The sequence below is a fragment of the Salvelinus namaycush genome, chromosome 15 (assembly GCF_016432855.1).
Source record: "Salvelinus namaycush isolate Seneca chromosome 15, SaNama_1.0, whole genome shotgun sequence".
NCBI lineage: Eukaryota > Metazoa > Chordata > Actinopteri > Salmoniformes > Salmonidae > Salvelinus > Salvelinus namaycush.
In genome coordinates, this window is record NC_052321.1 from 38,254,059 (window position 1) to 38,270,549 (window position 16,491).

Genomic DNA, 16,491 nt, shown 5'->3' on the forward strand with positions numbered 1-16,491 from the left:
TGGTTCGTCACCGTTTTCATTATCCAATCAGCGTCCAATGAGCGGAGTCTATTGTTTTTTTAGCAAAGGTGTTCCTGTTTTTCTCATGTGATTAATTTGCGGAAGCATCATGTGATATCAGCAAGCTATTTTAGTTGCAAAACTTAACTGAACGCTGATTTCGGTTACCTGACTTCGTAGGAGTTATGGCTTCTTCAAAGTTAGCCCTCATTTCTGTCGCACTGCTCCTGATGATTACTGTATGCAGTTGTAAATATGAGCCTACCTGGGAATCCATCGACTCCCGACCTTTGCCAGAGTGGTATGACCAGGCCAAGTTCGGAATATTCATTCACTGGGGAGTGTTTTCTGTTCCAAGCTTTGGTAGCGAGTGGTTCTGGTAAGCTGGTTAGCCTATACTTTTGTGCAGTACAGAAAGTAATACGCTGTTTCTTCATCATTAGTCCTACTTTAAATGCACAATCTACATTTCCTGCTGTGGTCAATTCAATAAATGATATAAATTACTGAAGAATTTAAATGTTTTGATCAACTGTACCTCACTCCCCAAGCCCATATTTAAAACATTATGTTTTATCATTTGTGTGGATGTTTATTACAGGTGGTTTTGGCAGGGGCAGAAGATAAAGTCCTATGTTGACTTCATGCAGAAGAATTATCCCCCAGACTTCAAGTATCAAGACTTTGCACCACAGTTTACAGCTGAGTTCTTTGATGCCAAAGAATGGACTGACATCTTTGCCTCATCCGGGGCAAAATATATTGTCCTCACCACGAAACACCATGAAGGTGTGTGTGTGTGTGTGTGTGTGTGTGTGTGTGTGTGTGTGTGTGTGTGTGTGTGTGTGTGTGTGTGTGTGTGTGTGTGTGTGTGTGTGTGTGTGTGTGTGTGTGTGATGCATTATCCACTGATAAGCTGTAGCCATTTTAATAAAGTAATACATATGATTCCACTAGATTAGGCCTAATAAAAATGTATTTGTGGTTTATTGTTATTGTTCTATCTGCAGGCTTCACTCTGTGGGGTTCGGAGAACTCCTGGAACTGGAACGCAGTGGACGTGGGTCCAAAACGTGACCTTGTCGGAGAAATGGCTGGAGCACTCAGAGCCAACAGCGACCTGCGTCTGGGACTGTACCACTCTCTGTTTGAGTGGTTTAACCCGCTTTACAAGCAGGATGCTGCCAACCTATACACTACCAACCTCTTCCCCACCACTAAGACGCTGCCCGAGCTGTATGAGATCATCAACAAGTACAAGCCGGAGCTGCTGTGGTCCGATGGAGATGGGGATGCTCCTGATAAATACTGGAACAGCACCGGATTCCTGGCTTGGCTATACAACGAGAGGTACTGTCATAGAGATAATAGACAGAATCTACCACACTCCCAAAACATATTAGTGAAGGTGCTAGAGGCAAAATGCAAAACTGGAGAAAGCAGAAAAAATCTGCACACTTCCAGTTGATGCAAATTTCGGTAACTCTTCATTTTAAGGGGTCCTTATTAGTGTAATTACACTGTAACAAGTATTGTAGTTAATTGTAATAACTCATAGTTACACTGTATTAACATGTAATTGGTGGTAATTGCAGTCTGTAATGCTTGTTACAAATGGACAAGTTTCCACTAAATTCTTCAATTTAGTGTTGAGTTTCTTCATTGTTGCAGCAGATTCAGTAATAACTGTCACAAGGTTGAAATCTCTTGTGGACCGATGCACTGGGTGTCCGAGATTACAACGGTTGGAGGCTCGAATGGGCACTCTTCAAGATGTTGTTGCTAGGACTTGCCCCCCAAAAGTGTACCATCTGGGTTAACTTGGTTGAGTTTACAATAACAGATCAGAAATAGGTCAACATTACTAACTGGGGCCTACCGTATGGGTGTCATCCCAGATTCTATTAATAAAAAACGTATATTTAATGTGTACGTTACCCATTATAACAACGTGTACCTCCTTGCCATCCAAGTGATCCACAAATACACCACAGAGTACATGTCATATCTGCATAAGTACAATGTAATTACTAGGTGTTACACAGGATTTAGCTTCTTAGAATGAAGTGTATCTTGAGGGATACTTACTTGTCATTAATGTGTACTTTTATATAGTACATTACCGATCCTGACAACCTGGCCTTTATTTTAAGGCTTCCGGAAGTGCCATCCAAGTTGGAGGATAGACACACTAGTACACCACAAAGTGCATGTAATATCTACAAAAGTACAATGTAATTACTAGGTGTTACACAGGATTTAGCTAGTTAAAATGAAGTGTATGTTGAGGGGTACTTAATGTGTATTATATAGTACATTATCCATCCTGACCCTTATTTTAAGGCTTCCTGAAGCACCGTCCAAGTGAGCAAATAAACTCACTAGTACAACACAATGTAATTACTAGGTGTCCTTACTTGTAATTATTGTGTACCTACAAAATAAGTTACCCATTCTGACAATCTAATCATCAGCTTCTAAAAGTGCCATCCAAGTGAAAAAATAAACACAATAATATACCACAGAATACATATCTGTAATATCTGCATAAGTACAAGGTTTTTGTTAGTTCTTACCAGGATTTAGCTATTTAAAGTGAAGTGTAACTTTTTATAGTTACCTATGGGCAATTTCTATATAATTACTCATTACCATATGAAAATACCTAGAAACAAAAGATGAGCTTCAACTTTAGTCGACTTAATTGCAACATGTAAAAATGCCTGTCACTTCTTACAAAATAATAAGGAATTTTATTGTTAGATTAATAATTAGATCAAACAAAGGCGTGTGTGTGTGCCTACTCAATAACATAAAAATAACTATTCTAGTGGTGACTCAAATTTGTAGCCTATAGTATGCTGAGTAGCCTAGATGGCTAGCTAATTGAGAAAAATGGGATTTTCTTTTTAACAATGGAAATCGCAACCGTCTAACTATCTTCATCAGTTTTTTTTCTTGTAAGCATTTTCCCATCCTGGAGTCTGAGATCTTGTGGGAATCTATGGTAGAGAATAGAATGTATGACAATTTAGCATAGGCACTATACATTTTATAGTTGAGGCATATAGCTAGCTAGGCCTAGCTAGTTGTTGTGTTATTCAGTTAGCAATATTAGTGCTTGTCTTGACACATGGCTAGCTAGCTAGTTAACGTTAGCACCCCAAAATCAACAGATTGCATTGAAAGTCTATTCTGTGGATGGTAATTAGCTAGTTAGTCTAGTTGGTAGGCCCAACAAAAACGGCAGCTAACATTTGCTAGCTAGCTACAGTTAGCTAACTTTAGCTAGCCAACACTAGGCTAGCTAGCTAGAAAACCCTAGCTAACTAACCGAGGTAAAGACAGTTTCAGGTTGGATATTCGACGGATATTCACGCTTTCAAACCTCAATAGCTTTCAAACCACTTGAACCACAGACTCCAAATAAGTGTCACGATGTTGGAAAAATTGTGCACAACATTGCACAGGTCTTATTTTCACAATTTGGACATTCATTCGCTTTGCAAAGCTAATAAACATGTGGAAATGTGAGCAGAATTTTGTATTCCTAGTTGAATTAGTTAGGGAGCATAAACAAAGTACAAACTTTTTTTACATTTGAATTTCAAAAGCTCCTTGGTCACTGACTTCAAACAAGGTTCAGAATGTACACTCGGTGGGCCTACACATTGCACACCCTTTAGTTTGTCCATTTTCATCTCACTCACTTTTACATGAATTTTCAACGTTTAGAATTTCAATATCTCCTTGGTGATGTGACCTACTGACCTCAAACAAGGTTCAGAATCCACTGACTACCCTTCTATATTGCACACCCTTTAGTTTGTCCATTTTAATCTCACACGATTTTAAATGAATTTGCCTGCCATGCCCCCCTGAAGGACAGTGTCACTCACACACCTATTCACTTGGGCCTTCTCCCTGGGGCCTTCCTGACCTCCAGGTAGGCCCCCATTGACCTGGTGACCTCTGACTCCTGAACTCTAGGCCTAAACTCCCTGCCCGCTTACCTGCCCTCTCCCTGGGCCTGAGCGTGTATAGCTTACTCCCTGGAACTACAGACCTCCAGGCTTCCACACCTACTCTCCCTACCTGGTCAACACCCCTCTCCATTGGCCTTAGAGTATAGCTTACTCCCTGGAATTACTAAGACTTCTATAGTCCCGCTGTCAGGAACCACGTGCACCCGGTAACCCGAAACAGGCTCTGTAAACCTGGTGACCCGCCCACCTTTTTACTGCTCACAGACTAAGTCCCCACTCCAACCTCCCTGGCGTGAGTGCTGCCCCCAGCCCCCAAATCTGGCGGCCCCTGCTTGGACTCGGAGTGCCCCCCCCACCTTGATGGAGGCCTCCTTGTACACCTGGTAACCTGAAACAAGCTCTGTGCACCTGGTGACCCGTCCGCTTTTATCCACTCAGAAACTAAGTCCCAAACCTCCACAGCCTGAGTGCTGCCCCCAGCCCCTGAGTCCGGCCGCCCCAGCTCGGACTCTGAGTGCCACCCGCCTTGGGGGAGGCCTCCTTGTGCACCTGGTGACCTTTTGACTTCCACAGAGTCCCAACCTGACTCACAGTCCCACCAGAGGACGGGCCCGGGCGGATGGACGACCACCACCTAGCCCCCTAACTATCCAGAGTCCAATGTCTTATGCCTTCTACCCGCCTGCCTAGGCTCTCTCACACTGTGTCTGGCCCTTGGCCCTTCTCCGTGCACCTGGTAACCCGTAAGTAAAGAAGGAGGATGTTGTAGGAAGATGCCTTCCGTCCCCGACAAAAGCTTGGATCAAGGGCTGACTCAATAGATCGCAGCGAGTGAGCTGCTACGTACGAAACCTTGACCCAGAATCCGGTTGTCTATGAGTGATTTAGCACCAGGTTACCCACAAACATGCGGTGTGCATCAGGAGAGGGGCAGCAAGCTCAACAGGGTCTGCTTTCCCCACTGATTCCGTCAAGCCCGTTCCCTTGGCTGTGGTTTCACCAGATGGTAGGTAGGGACAGTGGGAGTCTCATTCATCCATTCATGCTCGTCACTAGATTACGATGAATTTGGATGCCTCAAGAGACTCTTAATTATCTCCCGCCGTTTACCCCAGCTTCATCGAATTTCCTCGCTTTGATATGGGGGGGGGTCACAGCCACGCCGAAGGTGGTTTGAGTGCGACCGCGAAGGGTAGCATGCTACGGTCAGATATTATCAAATTGACATCCATTTGAGTCACGCCCGGTGGTATCATCAGAGGCTTTTCTGTCTTACAAACTGGGCATCAGTTGGGTGTTTTTACACCCAATCAATATCAAGTGCCAGCGCAATACTTATAGGCTTGAGAACCAAATACCCAATGCAGTATCTAGCGGCACCATCGACCGGGTGCCGGAAGAAGCAACAGAAAAGAACCATCCCCTTTCCTCACCTTGACATGGGGGGGTCACAGTCACCCCACAGGTGATTTGAGTGCAACCGCAGCAGGTGGGTACGCACCGTTAAATTTCATCAAGTTGACATTCAGTGATCCGTGCCCAGTGGGAACCTAGGCTTCTTCCGTCCGTTTTATGGTTCCGCAGCAAATCAATGGGCGTGGATGGTACTACCCACATCAGATGTAGGCCTCCCTCCCCAGACAAGCTGGAGATACCTCTCCCCACTTCGTAGGGCATGAGACAGATCCATGCAATGCCCTATCACTGCGGAGCCAATGGGTTTAGTCTCCGCCTCAAGTCTAGTGAGCGTAGAGGAGACCTCCCCGGCGAGCGCTGTAGCTGGGGAGATCCGCAAGAAGGGCCGGGCACGTGTCCAGAGTTGCCAGACCCAACCCCCCCACCGGTCCGCCTTCGGCCCGCCGACAGACACCACCCCGACGAACCCCCGCACGCAGCCCCTTGCGAGACCACGCACGAGAGACTGCGAGATGGGCCGCACAACGAACTTCCAGTGGTTGCGAGCGGAGGACGATGGAGCGACTGCTCCCACAGCCGCGGCTCGAGCCAAGCCCCGCTTCGCACCACAGCCCGACCGACCCAGCCCTTAGAGCCAATCCTTATCCCGAAATTGCGGATCTTTTTTGCCAACTTCCCTTAAATACATTGTTATAACATGCCAGAAGCTGTTCACCTTGGAGACCTGCTGTGGATATGGGTACAGCCTGGCGTGAGATTTCCACCCTCTCCCCCGGAATTAAGGGCCAGGGAAAGCTCACCGGACGCCACCGAAACCGCAACGCTTTCCAGGTCTTGGACCCCTCTCTTGGGGCGAACCCATTCCAGGGTGCCCTGTCCTTCACAAAGAAAAGAACTCTCCCTGGGGCTCCCGCCAGCTTATCCGGGATCAGTTGCGTTACCTCACTGGATGCCTCGTGGCGTCCGTCAACGCCAGTCCGTGGACATTCTGAAAGTAGTTTGAGGTCAGTAGTTCTCATTACCAAGGAGCTTTTGAAATTACAAAGTTTGAAAAATGTATGTAAAATCGTGTGAGATGAAAATGGACAAACTAAAGGGTGTGCAATATAGAAGGGTAGTCAGTGGACATTTTGAACCTTCTTTGGGTCCAGTAGGTCACATGACCAAGGAGCTATTGAAATGTAAATAAATAATTTAAAATGGTGCGAGATGTATATCGACAATAAAAAAGTGTGCAATGTTTGTTTATGCCATCGGGTTTGCTAGAACCAGTTTGAACGTTTCTTTTTATGAGTAAAGGTTAAAGAGCTATTGAAAATTTGATTTGTCATTATGTTGACGGTCCCTAATTGCTGTTGGTTGACGTAAGGAAAACTACAGGCGAATATCCAACCTGAATCTCTCTTTACCTCGGTAGCTAACTACCAATGTTAAATCGTCTAGCACAATTATTGTATCCAAAAAAGCAAAACAAATTGCATGGGAAACTTTCTGTCCTGTGTTTACGTTTTTGACCTACAACGCATATGTTTCTTTCACGGCAATCTTTCATGTCTGGATTTTGCACACTGACCATCTACTCGACCGCCGCTCTTTTCGCACTGTTACATGTCAGTGTCAACACATGTAGGCACGTTCGAGGTCGTCGTTATGTTGAGTGTGTTGCGCAAATGGGCAGATCTTGACATGATGCAATAATTCCTGGTATAAATAAATAATTGCACCAATGCATCCCATCCAAAGGGAGTGCTCCTCATCAGTGAAACCCTTGCAAGGTTACATGATGGAATAAAAGTTTGTCTTATGACCATTTTTAAATGCATTTATAAACCATTATTCAACCACGCTTAATAGCTATTCGTGCTTGCCAAATTGTAAGCCTATCTCACAATTTGAACCATAGCTCTTTATTAATGTGTCTAAAAATGGTTAATTGATGGTTAAAGTAATTGACCCATTGTCAATTGCACCACTAAATTATAACTTTTTATTTGTTTGATGTGAACCCGTTTTTTGCCATTGGGCCTGGGCATCAGACTCCAGATCTTAATTGCAGAGTTGTCAATGAGGTGGTCGGTTTTCAATTGGCTTACACTTATCACGTGTTTTACGCAGGCTGAAATATGGTGCGTTGGGATCGGAAACTTTAACATTTGTAACAAGCATTCGTTGTTACACACCTGTAATTACAGACTGCATTTAACACCAGTTACATGGTATTACACTGTAACTACAAATTATTACAGTAGTGTCCAGGGAAACTGGCCGTAAATGTATACAAATCTACACCAATGTCTTTTAGAAGTTTATAGGTCTATTTAATGTGTCAGTTAATGCTATGGAGTATGATGTATGCACCAACGGTATAAACATCACATGCGTCATGATATGATTTCATTGAATGTGCCCCCCCCCCCCCCCCCAAAGCCCAGTGCGAGAGACCGTGGTGACCAATGATCGTTGGGGCTATGGAAGCATCTGTACCCATGGAGGCTACTACACCTGCGATGATCGCTACCAGCCCGGACACCTGCTCAAACACAAATGGGAGAACTGCTTTTCGATAGACAAAGGTTCCTGGGGTTACAGGAGAAACGCCCAGCTTAAAGACTACTTCACTATCGAGCAGCTTGTGGCGGTCAGTTTTAAATGGTTCTGAAAGCACTTTATTTTATGGTAAACAGGAGATTCAGATCCTTAAGATCTCTTACTACCCAATAAAACTTCTTCCAATACCATAACAAACTTTTTGTAGCTGAATCGGTCATAATCCTGTTTAGTATGACCTCATAAACAGCATAATTTAACTGTAAAGTGCACTCAGTCTAAAGTCTTTTGACTTGTTTTTGAAATGCTGCTGGTCCTGTATGTTTCTTGTATAACACTTTACAACTGTTTTTTTTGGGTAACCTAAATGCTCTACTCTACAGCATGACTTGCTTGGCTTCATTCTTCTCTGCTAGACTAATAATTGTACACTACAGTAGAATATGTACGAAACTAGTAGAAATGTATTTTGTTACAGACTGAAATGTGGTTACTTTTCCAGCCCCACACAACTAAACTCCGCGACAAAATGTTGCTGGGAGCAGTGCAGGGTCGGCTGCATTCCTGCCTATGGAAGATGTTATAATATTTCATATAGCTGTCATAAAGGCTTTATGAGTGCATACTTGTGTCTTGCGTGATTCAGACGTTGGTGGAGACTGTGTCCTGTGGCGGGAATCTGCTGCTGAACGTCGGACCTACGCACGACGGACGCATCGCCCCCATCTTTGAGGAGCGTCTGAGGCAGATGGGTCAGTGGCTGGGGGTCAATGGAGAGGCCATCTACAACACCACCGCATGGAGGGCCCAGAACGACAGCATCATACCTGGCATCTGGTAAGTTCATAATGATAATAGTAATAGTAACTAGATTCTCTTTTTTTTTATCATGAAGAAATTTTTTTACTTTCTTCAGCTGTCCAGAAGTAGTTTTATGTTAGTAGAAGAAGTTTAGAAGTTAGAGGCTATTTTAGTAATTTTTTTAATGGGTGAGAGCTTTGGCGTTTGTAACAAGCCTCAGCGCCCCATGGTACAGTGTCCAGCATACGTAATGACACATGACTTATTTTGAAAATAAAAACTCAACTTGAGATTGAGCTTTTTCACAAGACCTAAAAGTAAGACAGGTAACAAGAAACACAGGTATTTGTAAGTTGATACCCTTTCTATGTGCTTGCCCTGCATGGTGACTATACATGGAAGTTTCATCTTAAATTTCCTGAAAACCATCAACTTTTTTTGTCACCATTTCAAAGCGACTTCAGCTGATAGAGCTGAGCCTGGACAATAGTAAAGGCACATTGCAGTTCAGCAAAGGCCTTTTTCAGTGTTGCTGCACAACAATACATTTAAAAAATTACATTTTGGGTTAGGTCACGGCACGATAAAATGGTCAATTTGACTTACAAACATCGGACTACAAACACTACCACAGACAAAGCCTGACATGCTGCCATCTTGGTTTCTCAGTCTACTGTATGTAGATTGAGTGTAATATTATTGACAGTTACTGTTGGTGGGTTCTACAATCCTGACAAGTTTTTATCAAATTTGACAAATTGGAAATGGCCGTTGTTGCCCTAAATGGAGTGGCAATTTGACCGCAATGACTATTCCTTCACAAACTGTCAGACTAGTAAAGAGACTGTGTCTGAAATCTGTCATGCCTACTACTTACTAAAACTACATACTGTGTACTAATCGTACTACATACTATTTAGAACATACTGTTTAGTAAAATGTGCTAGGACCCTTAATCAAAGCTTTATCAGCATTTCAGGATCCAAGAACAAGGCCAAAGCCCCCCGTTGTTATGTTTAGTCTTAAAATACTTTTTAATGTTCTGAGAGATATGAGGAAACATGTTTATTAACAAGAGGGGTAGATTCTAGAGTTAAGTTGGCAAACAAGCAGGGTTTGTGGAGCTTGTGATGAGGATGCTTAAAGCCACACTCCTTAATTTGTCAATACCCTCAGACTGGGCCACCAACAAAAATGTTAACAATGGCGCAAATGCATTCTATGACCTTTTCTCATGCAAATAGCACTTGATTTACACGACACATCTGTAGTTCTTAAGTAATTACTCCGTAGCAAAAGGAGAGTTCATCAGAGCAGCCAGCACGCAGGCTCTTTCAACGTGATGGCAAATTCAACACATGATGCTTACTTCCAACAGAAGCACACTGTGCGCAGATAAATGTAACCCCCAAAAATCGATGCAAGGTGGAAAGGGTTAAAAACATTCATGTTCTGAGAGATATGAGGAAACAAAGGTTTAATAAAAATAGAGGAATAGATTACTGAAATAATACTAACACAGCTGTATCTCCTGATTTGGTAGAATATATTTATATTATGATTGCTGATTTTGTAAAGCAGAGAAGTAGACTAAGTCATACTGTCTAAGTTGTTGGAAAAGTGGTCACATTTTCAGTTGTGTTTAAAAGTTGAGATAAAAAGTAGTTTGACGCCTTTACTAAAACAGCTGTATCGTTTGATTGGTGGAATATATTTCTGTTCTAATTTTAAGATTTGAACAGCAGAGAATATAACTATACCAAGTTTTCCCTTACATTTTAAGTTTTTTTTCTAGCTTGTTGGGAGTGGTCAAAGTAGCTGATTTGTGTCAAATCAGTTTACACTGAATGGAATGTTGGAAGTCACATCTTAAGAAGGGGAGTTTTTAACAATGGGAGCTTTAGAATGTTGAGGAAATCCCATCACTCACTCCTGCAAAAAGTATACATGTTACCAAAAAGTTGTAAACAAGCAACCTAGTCCGGACCAGTCTGCCTGTTTTTTAAAGTTTGAATGGCATTTCAAGTCAGTAATAAATACAAGATTTAAAGTGTGATTCCTAAAGCTAATAATAATAATTTATTATTATTAACACCACAGCAGGAGACCAGAATGACAGCATCACCCCTGGCGTCTAGTTCTTAGCTAGTAATTTAGTTCCCCGATTCGTGTGGCAGAAAGGATAGGCCTATATGTTCTATGGTCACAGTATGCCTACCAGACACTCTCATGACAGGCTTTCGATATAAGCCCACAAAAGGAACCATATGTTCCAAAACTTGTTTGTCCTCTAGTTTAAATCAAAGTTAACATTTCTTATAAAAAAAGGCACAGCTTTTCACTAATAAACGGCTCATTATTGCTTTTGACTGCGTTCCAATAGGTACACTGCTAAACCACAGGACAAGGCCATCTATGCAGTTCTCCTGGACTGGCCTCCAAGTGGATATGTTGTTCTGAATGAACCTATTGTTTCTACAGGAAAGACTCAGGTAAGATACAGGATCACACCGCTACTTTTTGTATACCTTTTCACATGTAGAATGTGTAATTAGATTGAAAATATTGTATTATTATTAGTGAAAAGAAAATGTATGATATACTGACTGAATGTCCATTTAAATATATACAACCAGGTAGTGTTGGTTTACAGTTGATGAAAGGGAACAATGCACCAGGTTTTTTTTTACATCTGGAAAACAGGACAGACTGGTAGAACAGCTACCAAATCTGCATTTCCACTCTGATCACCTGTTATTTGCACAGGTGGTGCTGCTTGGTCACAAGCCACTGTACTGGGAGCCGGTGAAGCCTCGTGGTCTGAAGGTGTTTCTGCCTGAACTGTCTTACAGTCAGATGCCATGTCGCTGGGCCTGGACCCTACGCCTGACAGGTGCCGCATAGGAAAGAATGCAGGGTCGTGTTTATTAGCAAAAAAAAATACAAACAGAAAACAATAACAAGTGCTTCTTATTGAACAAGTTCAGATAGTTTGTTTGTCCTTTTTCTTCTGTTCTGTGCCTACTGAATATGACCCAGTTTTAAGCAGAGGGGTGCAGTGCAAGGCCACTGCAGACCTGGCGGGAGGGCTTTAATGTTGGACGAGCTGTTTTTTCTTGCTTCTCAACTATGGGTGCATTTGTTTTGCATTGCCTGGTGAGTTTGCACATTTTAGACCATTCCAATGGTCCTGAAGTGAAACCTCCACCCACCTGGGGCACCTGTCAATTCAAATGAGCACACTCAGTTTATATAATTGCGAGGAAGTCAAAGAGCTTGCAGGTCATGTGCCACTCCTTTACAGAAGGGATATACTTTTGCTTAGACCATGGTTTAAACCATTGGTCTAAAATGGCTAGCTGCTAGCTTTTATCAACCCAACCTAGCCAATTGGTCATTTTAGACCAATTGTTTAAACCAAAAGTTCACAAGTTTTTTAAAAAGTGTGTGTGGGGAGGACCTTTCTTTGTGGAGAAGGATGGTAATTCTGAAACTGAGGCCAGTATAGATCCTGAATGTAAACAAAATTGTTTCATCTGTTTTTTTATTTTAGTTAAGGCTAATGAAATTGATTTTAAATTACTTGAATAATTCTTGTGATGGGTGTTTCATAATGATTTTTGCACTTTTTCTATAAGGGATTGATACTGTATGCACTGAAATTGAACATGTGAATTTCAAAGGCTTTTATCAGATTTGTTTTTTGTTTTCAGGATTGTGACTGACCATCACAGCAACTTCTTAAACTAATGCCAATCCATATGTAATTTTATTAGGAATTGAATGCATTTGATACGTTTTAATTGTTGTATGGCTTTACAAATTATATAAATAAAATTCATTTGAATTGAATTAACCTCTAACTGTTATCATATATTTTGGCCAACAGAATTGTATCCATAAATGCCACAGGTTATTGTAAAACAGTAATGATACATAGCATAGCCTCTTCCAGTTTCGGGAGAGAACAAAGTTTCTCGTCTGTCAAATGCTTGGCCGATCAGCGGTACGCGAGCCCCCTCTACAGCCTAACGTCAGCCACTATCAAGCAACATGTGGTAACATGTCTAACGCACCGATGCATGTCACAATTCGACAGACCAGCGCGTTCAGCTATAGAGAATGGAGGCAAATATCCACTGCATTTCTCTCCGACTGTAAACGCAACCTTGAATAGGATACGATTAGAACTAGTGTAGAACGAGTCAAGCACACGATTCCAACACAGGTCCTGTATTCCCGATTTACGGTATAGGCTATGCGGTCTTTTTGTTGGTCAGCATGCGCTTAAATTCAACCGTCAGTCGTTGTACCTAATTTTAATTTAATGTCCAGAAGTAAAAAGGCACATTTCTTAATTCTAAGCCTTCAATTGTGAACGATATCTATATGTCCAGTCTGTGAGCATTGCAACGTGTCTCAATGTTGTCTGTCTACTCCTATCTGTAATGCACGCGCTTGGCCTGTGCCTTTAGGAGATGGGAGGTGCTCCGGAATTGTTACGAAAAAGTTCCATGACGTTAAATAGGGGGTGAGCAAGGGGTTCTCATGTTCCATCGGTCTAATTCTCAGGATAGGATACTTAGACCATAGGAGACACCAGTTCCGCAAGAGAAAGCACACTGCTGATGTATGTTAGACTGGTCATATCTGTTCTTTCTCTTATCCCCGAGAGGAGGAGGACATTTGATTCCAGCCAGGATGCCAAGACAGGAAAGGTTTTCTCTGATCAAGCCATATCTTGAAGGTGGACATGAAGATATTTATTCATTCATATTTTTAAAAGGCTTGTTTCTATTGAAGAACCCTTATGGATCTATGTAGAATCCTTTTCAGGAACTTTTTTTTTATACCAGAGAATGTTTCAGTTGAAGTCGGAAGTTTACATACACTTAGGTTGGAGTCATTAAAACTCGTTTTTCAACCACTCCACAAATTTCTTGTTAACAAACTATAGTTTTGGCAAGTCGGTTAGGACAGCTACTTTGTGCATGACACAAGTCATTTTTACAACAATTGTTTACAGACAGATTATTTCACTTATAATTCACTGCATCACAATTCCAGTGGGCCAGAAGTTTACATACACTAAGTTGACTGTGTCTTTAAACAAATTGGAAAAATCCAGAAAGTCATGGCTTTAGAAGCTTCTGATAGGCTAATTGACCTCCTTTGAGTCAATTGGAGGTGTACCTGTGGATGTATTTCAAGGCCTACCTTCAAACTCAGTGCCTCTTTGCTTGACATCATGGGAAAATCAAAAGAAATCAGCCACGACCTCAGAAAAAGAATTGTAGACCTCCACAAGTCTGGGTCATCCTTGGGAGCAATTTCCAAATGCCTGAAGGTACCACGTTCATCTGTACAAACAATAGTACGCAAGTATAAACACCATGGGACCACACAGCTGTTATACCGCTCAGGAAGGAGACTCGTTCTATCTCCTAGAGATGAATGTACTTTGGTGCGAAAAGTGCAAATCAATCCCAGAACAACAGCAAAGGACCTTGTGAAGATGCTGGAGGAAACCGGAGCAGAAGTATCTATATCAACAGTAAAATGTGTCCTATATCGACATAACCTGAAAGGCCGCTCAGCAAGGAAGAAGTCACTGCTCCAAAACCGCCATAAAAAACCCAGACTATGGTTTGCCACTGCACATGGGGACAAAGATTGTACTTTTTGGAAAAATATCCTCTGGTCTGATGAAACAAATATAGAACTGTTTGGCCATAATGACCATCATTATGTTTTGAGGAAGAAGGGGGAGGTTTGCAAGCCGAAGAACACCATCCCAACCGTGAAGCAAGGGGGTGGCAGCATCATGTTGTGGGGGTGCTTTGCTGCAGGAGGGACTGGTGCACTTTACAAAATAGATGGCATCATGAGGAGGGAAATTATGTGGATATATTGACGCAACATCTCAAGACATCAGTCAGGAAGTTAAAGCTTGGTCGCAAATGGGTCTTCCAAATGGACAATGACCCCAAGCATACTTCCAAAATTGCTTAAGGACAACAAAGTCAAGGTATTGGAGTGCCCATCACAAAGCCCTGACCTCAAGCCTATAGAACATTTGTGGGCAGAACTGAAAAACCGAGTGCGTACAAGGAGGCCTACAAACCTGACTCAGTTACACCAGCTCTGTCAGGAGGAATGGGCCAAAATTCACCCAACTTATTGTGGGAAGCTTGTGGAAGGCTACCCGAAACGTTTGACCCAAGTTCAACAATTGAAAGGCAATGCTACCAAATACTAATTGAGTGTATGTAAACTTCTGACCCACTGGTAATGTGATGAAAGAAATAAAAGCTGAAATAAATCATTTTCTCTACTATTATTCTGACATTTCACATTCTTAAAATAAAGTGGTGATCCTAACTGACCTAAGACAGGGAATTTTTACGAGGATTAAATGTCAGGAATTGAGAAACATTTACACTCAGTTTATTTGGCTAAGGTGTATGTAAACTTCTGACTTCAACTGTACATGTAGAACCCATTGTACCTTTACTTGGAGAATAGTAGCCTGAGAGCCTGGCTGTCACTGCTCTGTTTCCTGCTCCTACAGGTGTGACACTGGCAAAAGAGCACAAACACCTTGGCTCCCAGGCTAGGAGAAATTGTTAACAAGATGAGGAACCTTAGCAGAGATGAGCATTTTGTTGCCATGGGAATCCCACATCGTTTCTCTCTTTCAGACCCCTTCCTTTTTCATTCTATTTCTCCCATTGCAGACGTATGGATTAAATAAGTGTTCCTCCTCAATCTACACACAATACCCCATAATGACAAAGTGAAAACAGGTTTAGATTTCTTTTTAGCAAATGTATTAAAAATAAAAAAACACTTTTCACAACTATTCAGACCCTTTTGCTATGAGACTCGGAATTGAGTTCAGGTACATCTTGTGGTAAATTCAATGGATGGACATGATTTGGAAAGGTACACACCTGTCTATATAAGGGACTCTAACCCGGAAGCTTATAAGAAATCCTGCTATGCCCTCCAAAGAACAATCAAACAGGCAAAGCGTGAATACAGGACTAAGATCGAATTGTACTACACCGGCTCTGACGCTCGTCGGATGTGGCAGGGCTTGCAAACTATTACAGACTACAAGGGGAAGCACAGCCGAGAGCTGCCCAGTGACACGAGCATACCAGACGAGCTAAACTACTTCTATGCTTGCTTCGAGGCAAATAACACTGAAATATGCATGAGCGCTCCAGCTGTTCCGAAAGACTGTGATCACGCTCTCCGCAGCCGATGTGAGTAAGACCTTTAAACAGGTCAACATTCACAAGGCCGCAGGGCCAGATGGATTACCAGGACGTGTACTGCGAGCATGCGCTGACCAACTGGCAAGTGTCTTCAATTACATTTTCAAACTCTCCCTGTCTGAGTCTGTAATACTAACATGTTTTAAGCAGACCATCATAGTCCCTGGGCCCAAGAACACTAAGGTAACCTGCCTAAATGACTACCGACCCATAGCACTCATGTCTGTAGCCATGAAGTTCTGGTCATGGCTGGTCATGGCTCACATCAACACCACCATCCCAGAAACCCTAGACCCACTCAAATTTTCACACCGCCCCAACATATCCACAGATGATGCAATCTCCATTGCACTCCACACTGCCCTTTCACACCTGGACAAAAGGAACACCTATGTGAGAATGCTATTCATTGACTACAGCTCAGCGTTCAACACCATATTGCCCTCAAAGCTCATCAA

General features: G+C 42.4%; 1 protein-coding gene across 1 annotated transcript; it reads left to right on the forward strand.

The window, feature by feature from the left end:
• The first annotated feature begins 53 nt into the window (after positions 1 to 53).
• fuca2 (alpha-L-fucosidase 2) lies at positions 54 to 12,602 on the forward strand. The gene is made up of 7 exons (XM_039009885.1): positions 54 to 379; positions 602 to 789; positions 1,011 to 1,350; positions 7,830 to 8,040; positions 8,596 to 8,786; positions 11,134 to 11,242; positions 11,517 to 12,602. Exons 1-7 carry the CDS (start codon positions 186 to 188, stop codon positions 11,652 to 11,654), a joined length of 1,371 nt encoding a protein of 456 aa, XP_038865813.1. The 5' UTR covers positions 54 to 185; the 3' UTR covers positions 11,655 to 12,602.
• The last annotated feature ends 3,889 nt before the right edge of the window (positions 12,603 to 16,491 follow it).

Bases quoted from the DNA above. Each gene is read 5' to 3' on its own strand.
- fuca2 (XM_039009885.1), top strand. From the start codon at position 186: ATGGCTTCTTCAAAGTTAGCCCTCATTTCTGTCGCACTGCTCCTGATG. The intron at 380-601 runs GTAAGCTGGTTA...TGTTTATTACAG, and splicing joins TTTGGTAGCGAGTGGTTCTG to GTGGTTTTGGCAGGGGCAGA. The intron at 1,351-7,829 runs GTACTGTCATAG...CCCCCCCCAAAG, and splicing joins GCTTGGCTATACAACGAGAG to CCCAGTGCGAGAGACCGTGG.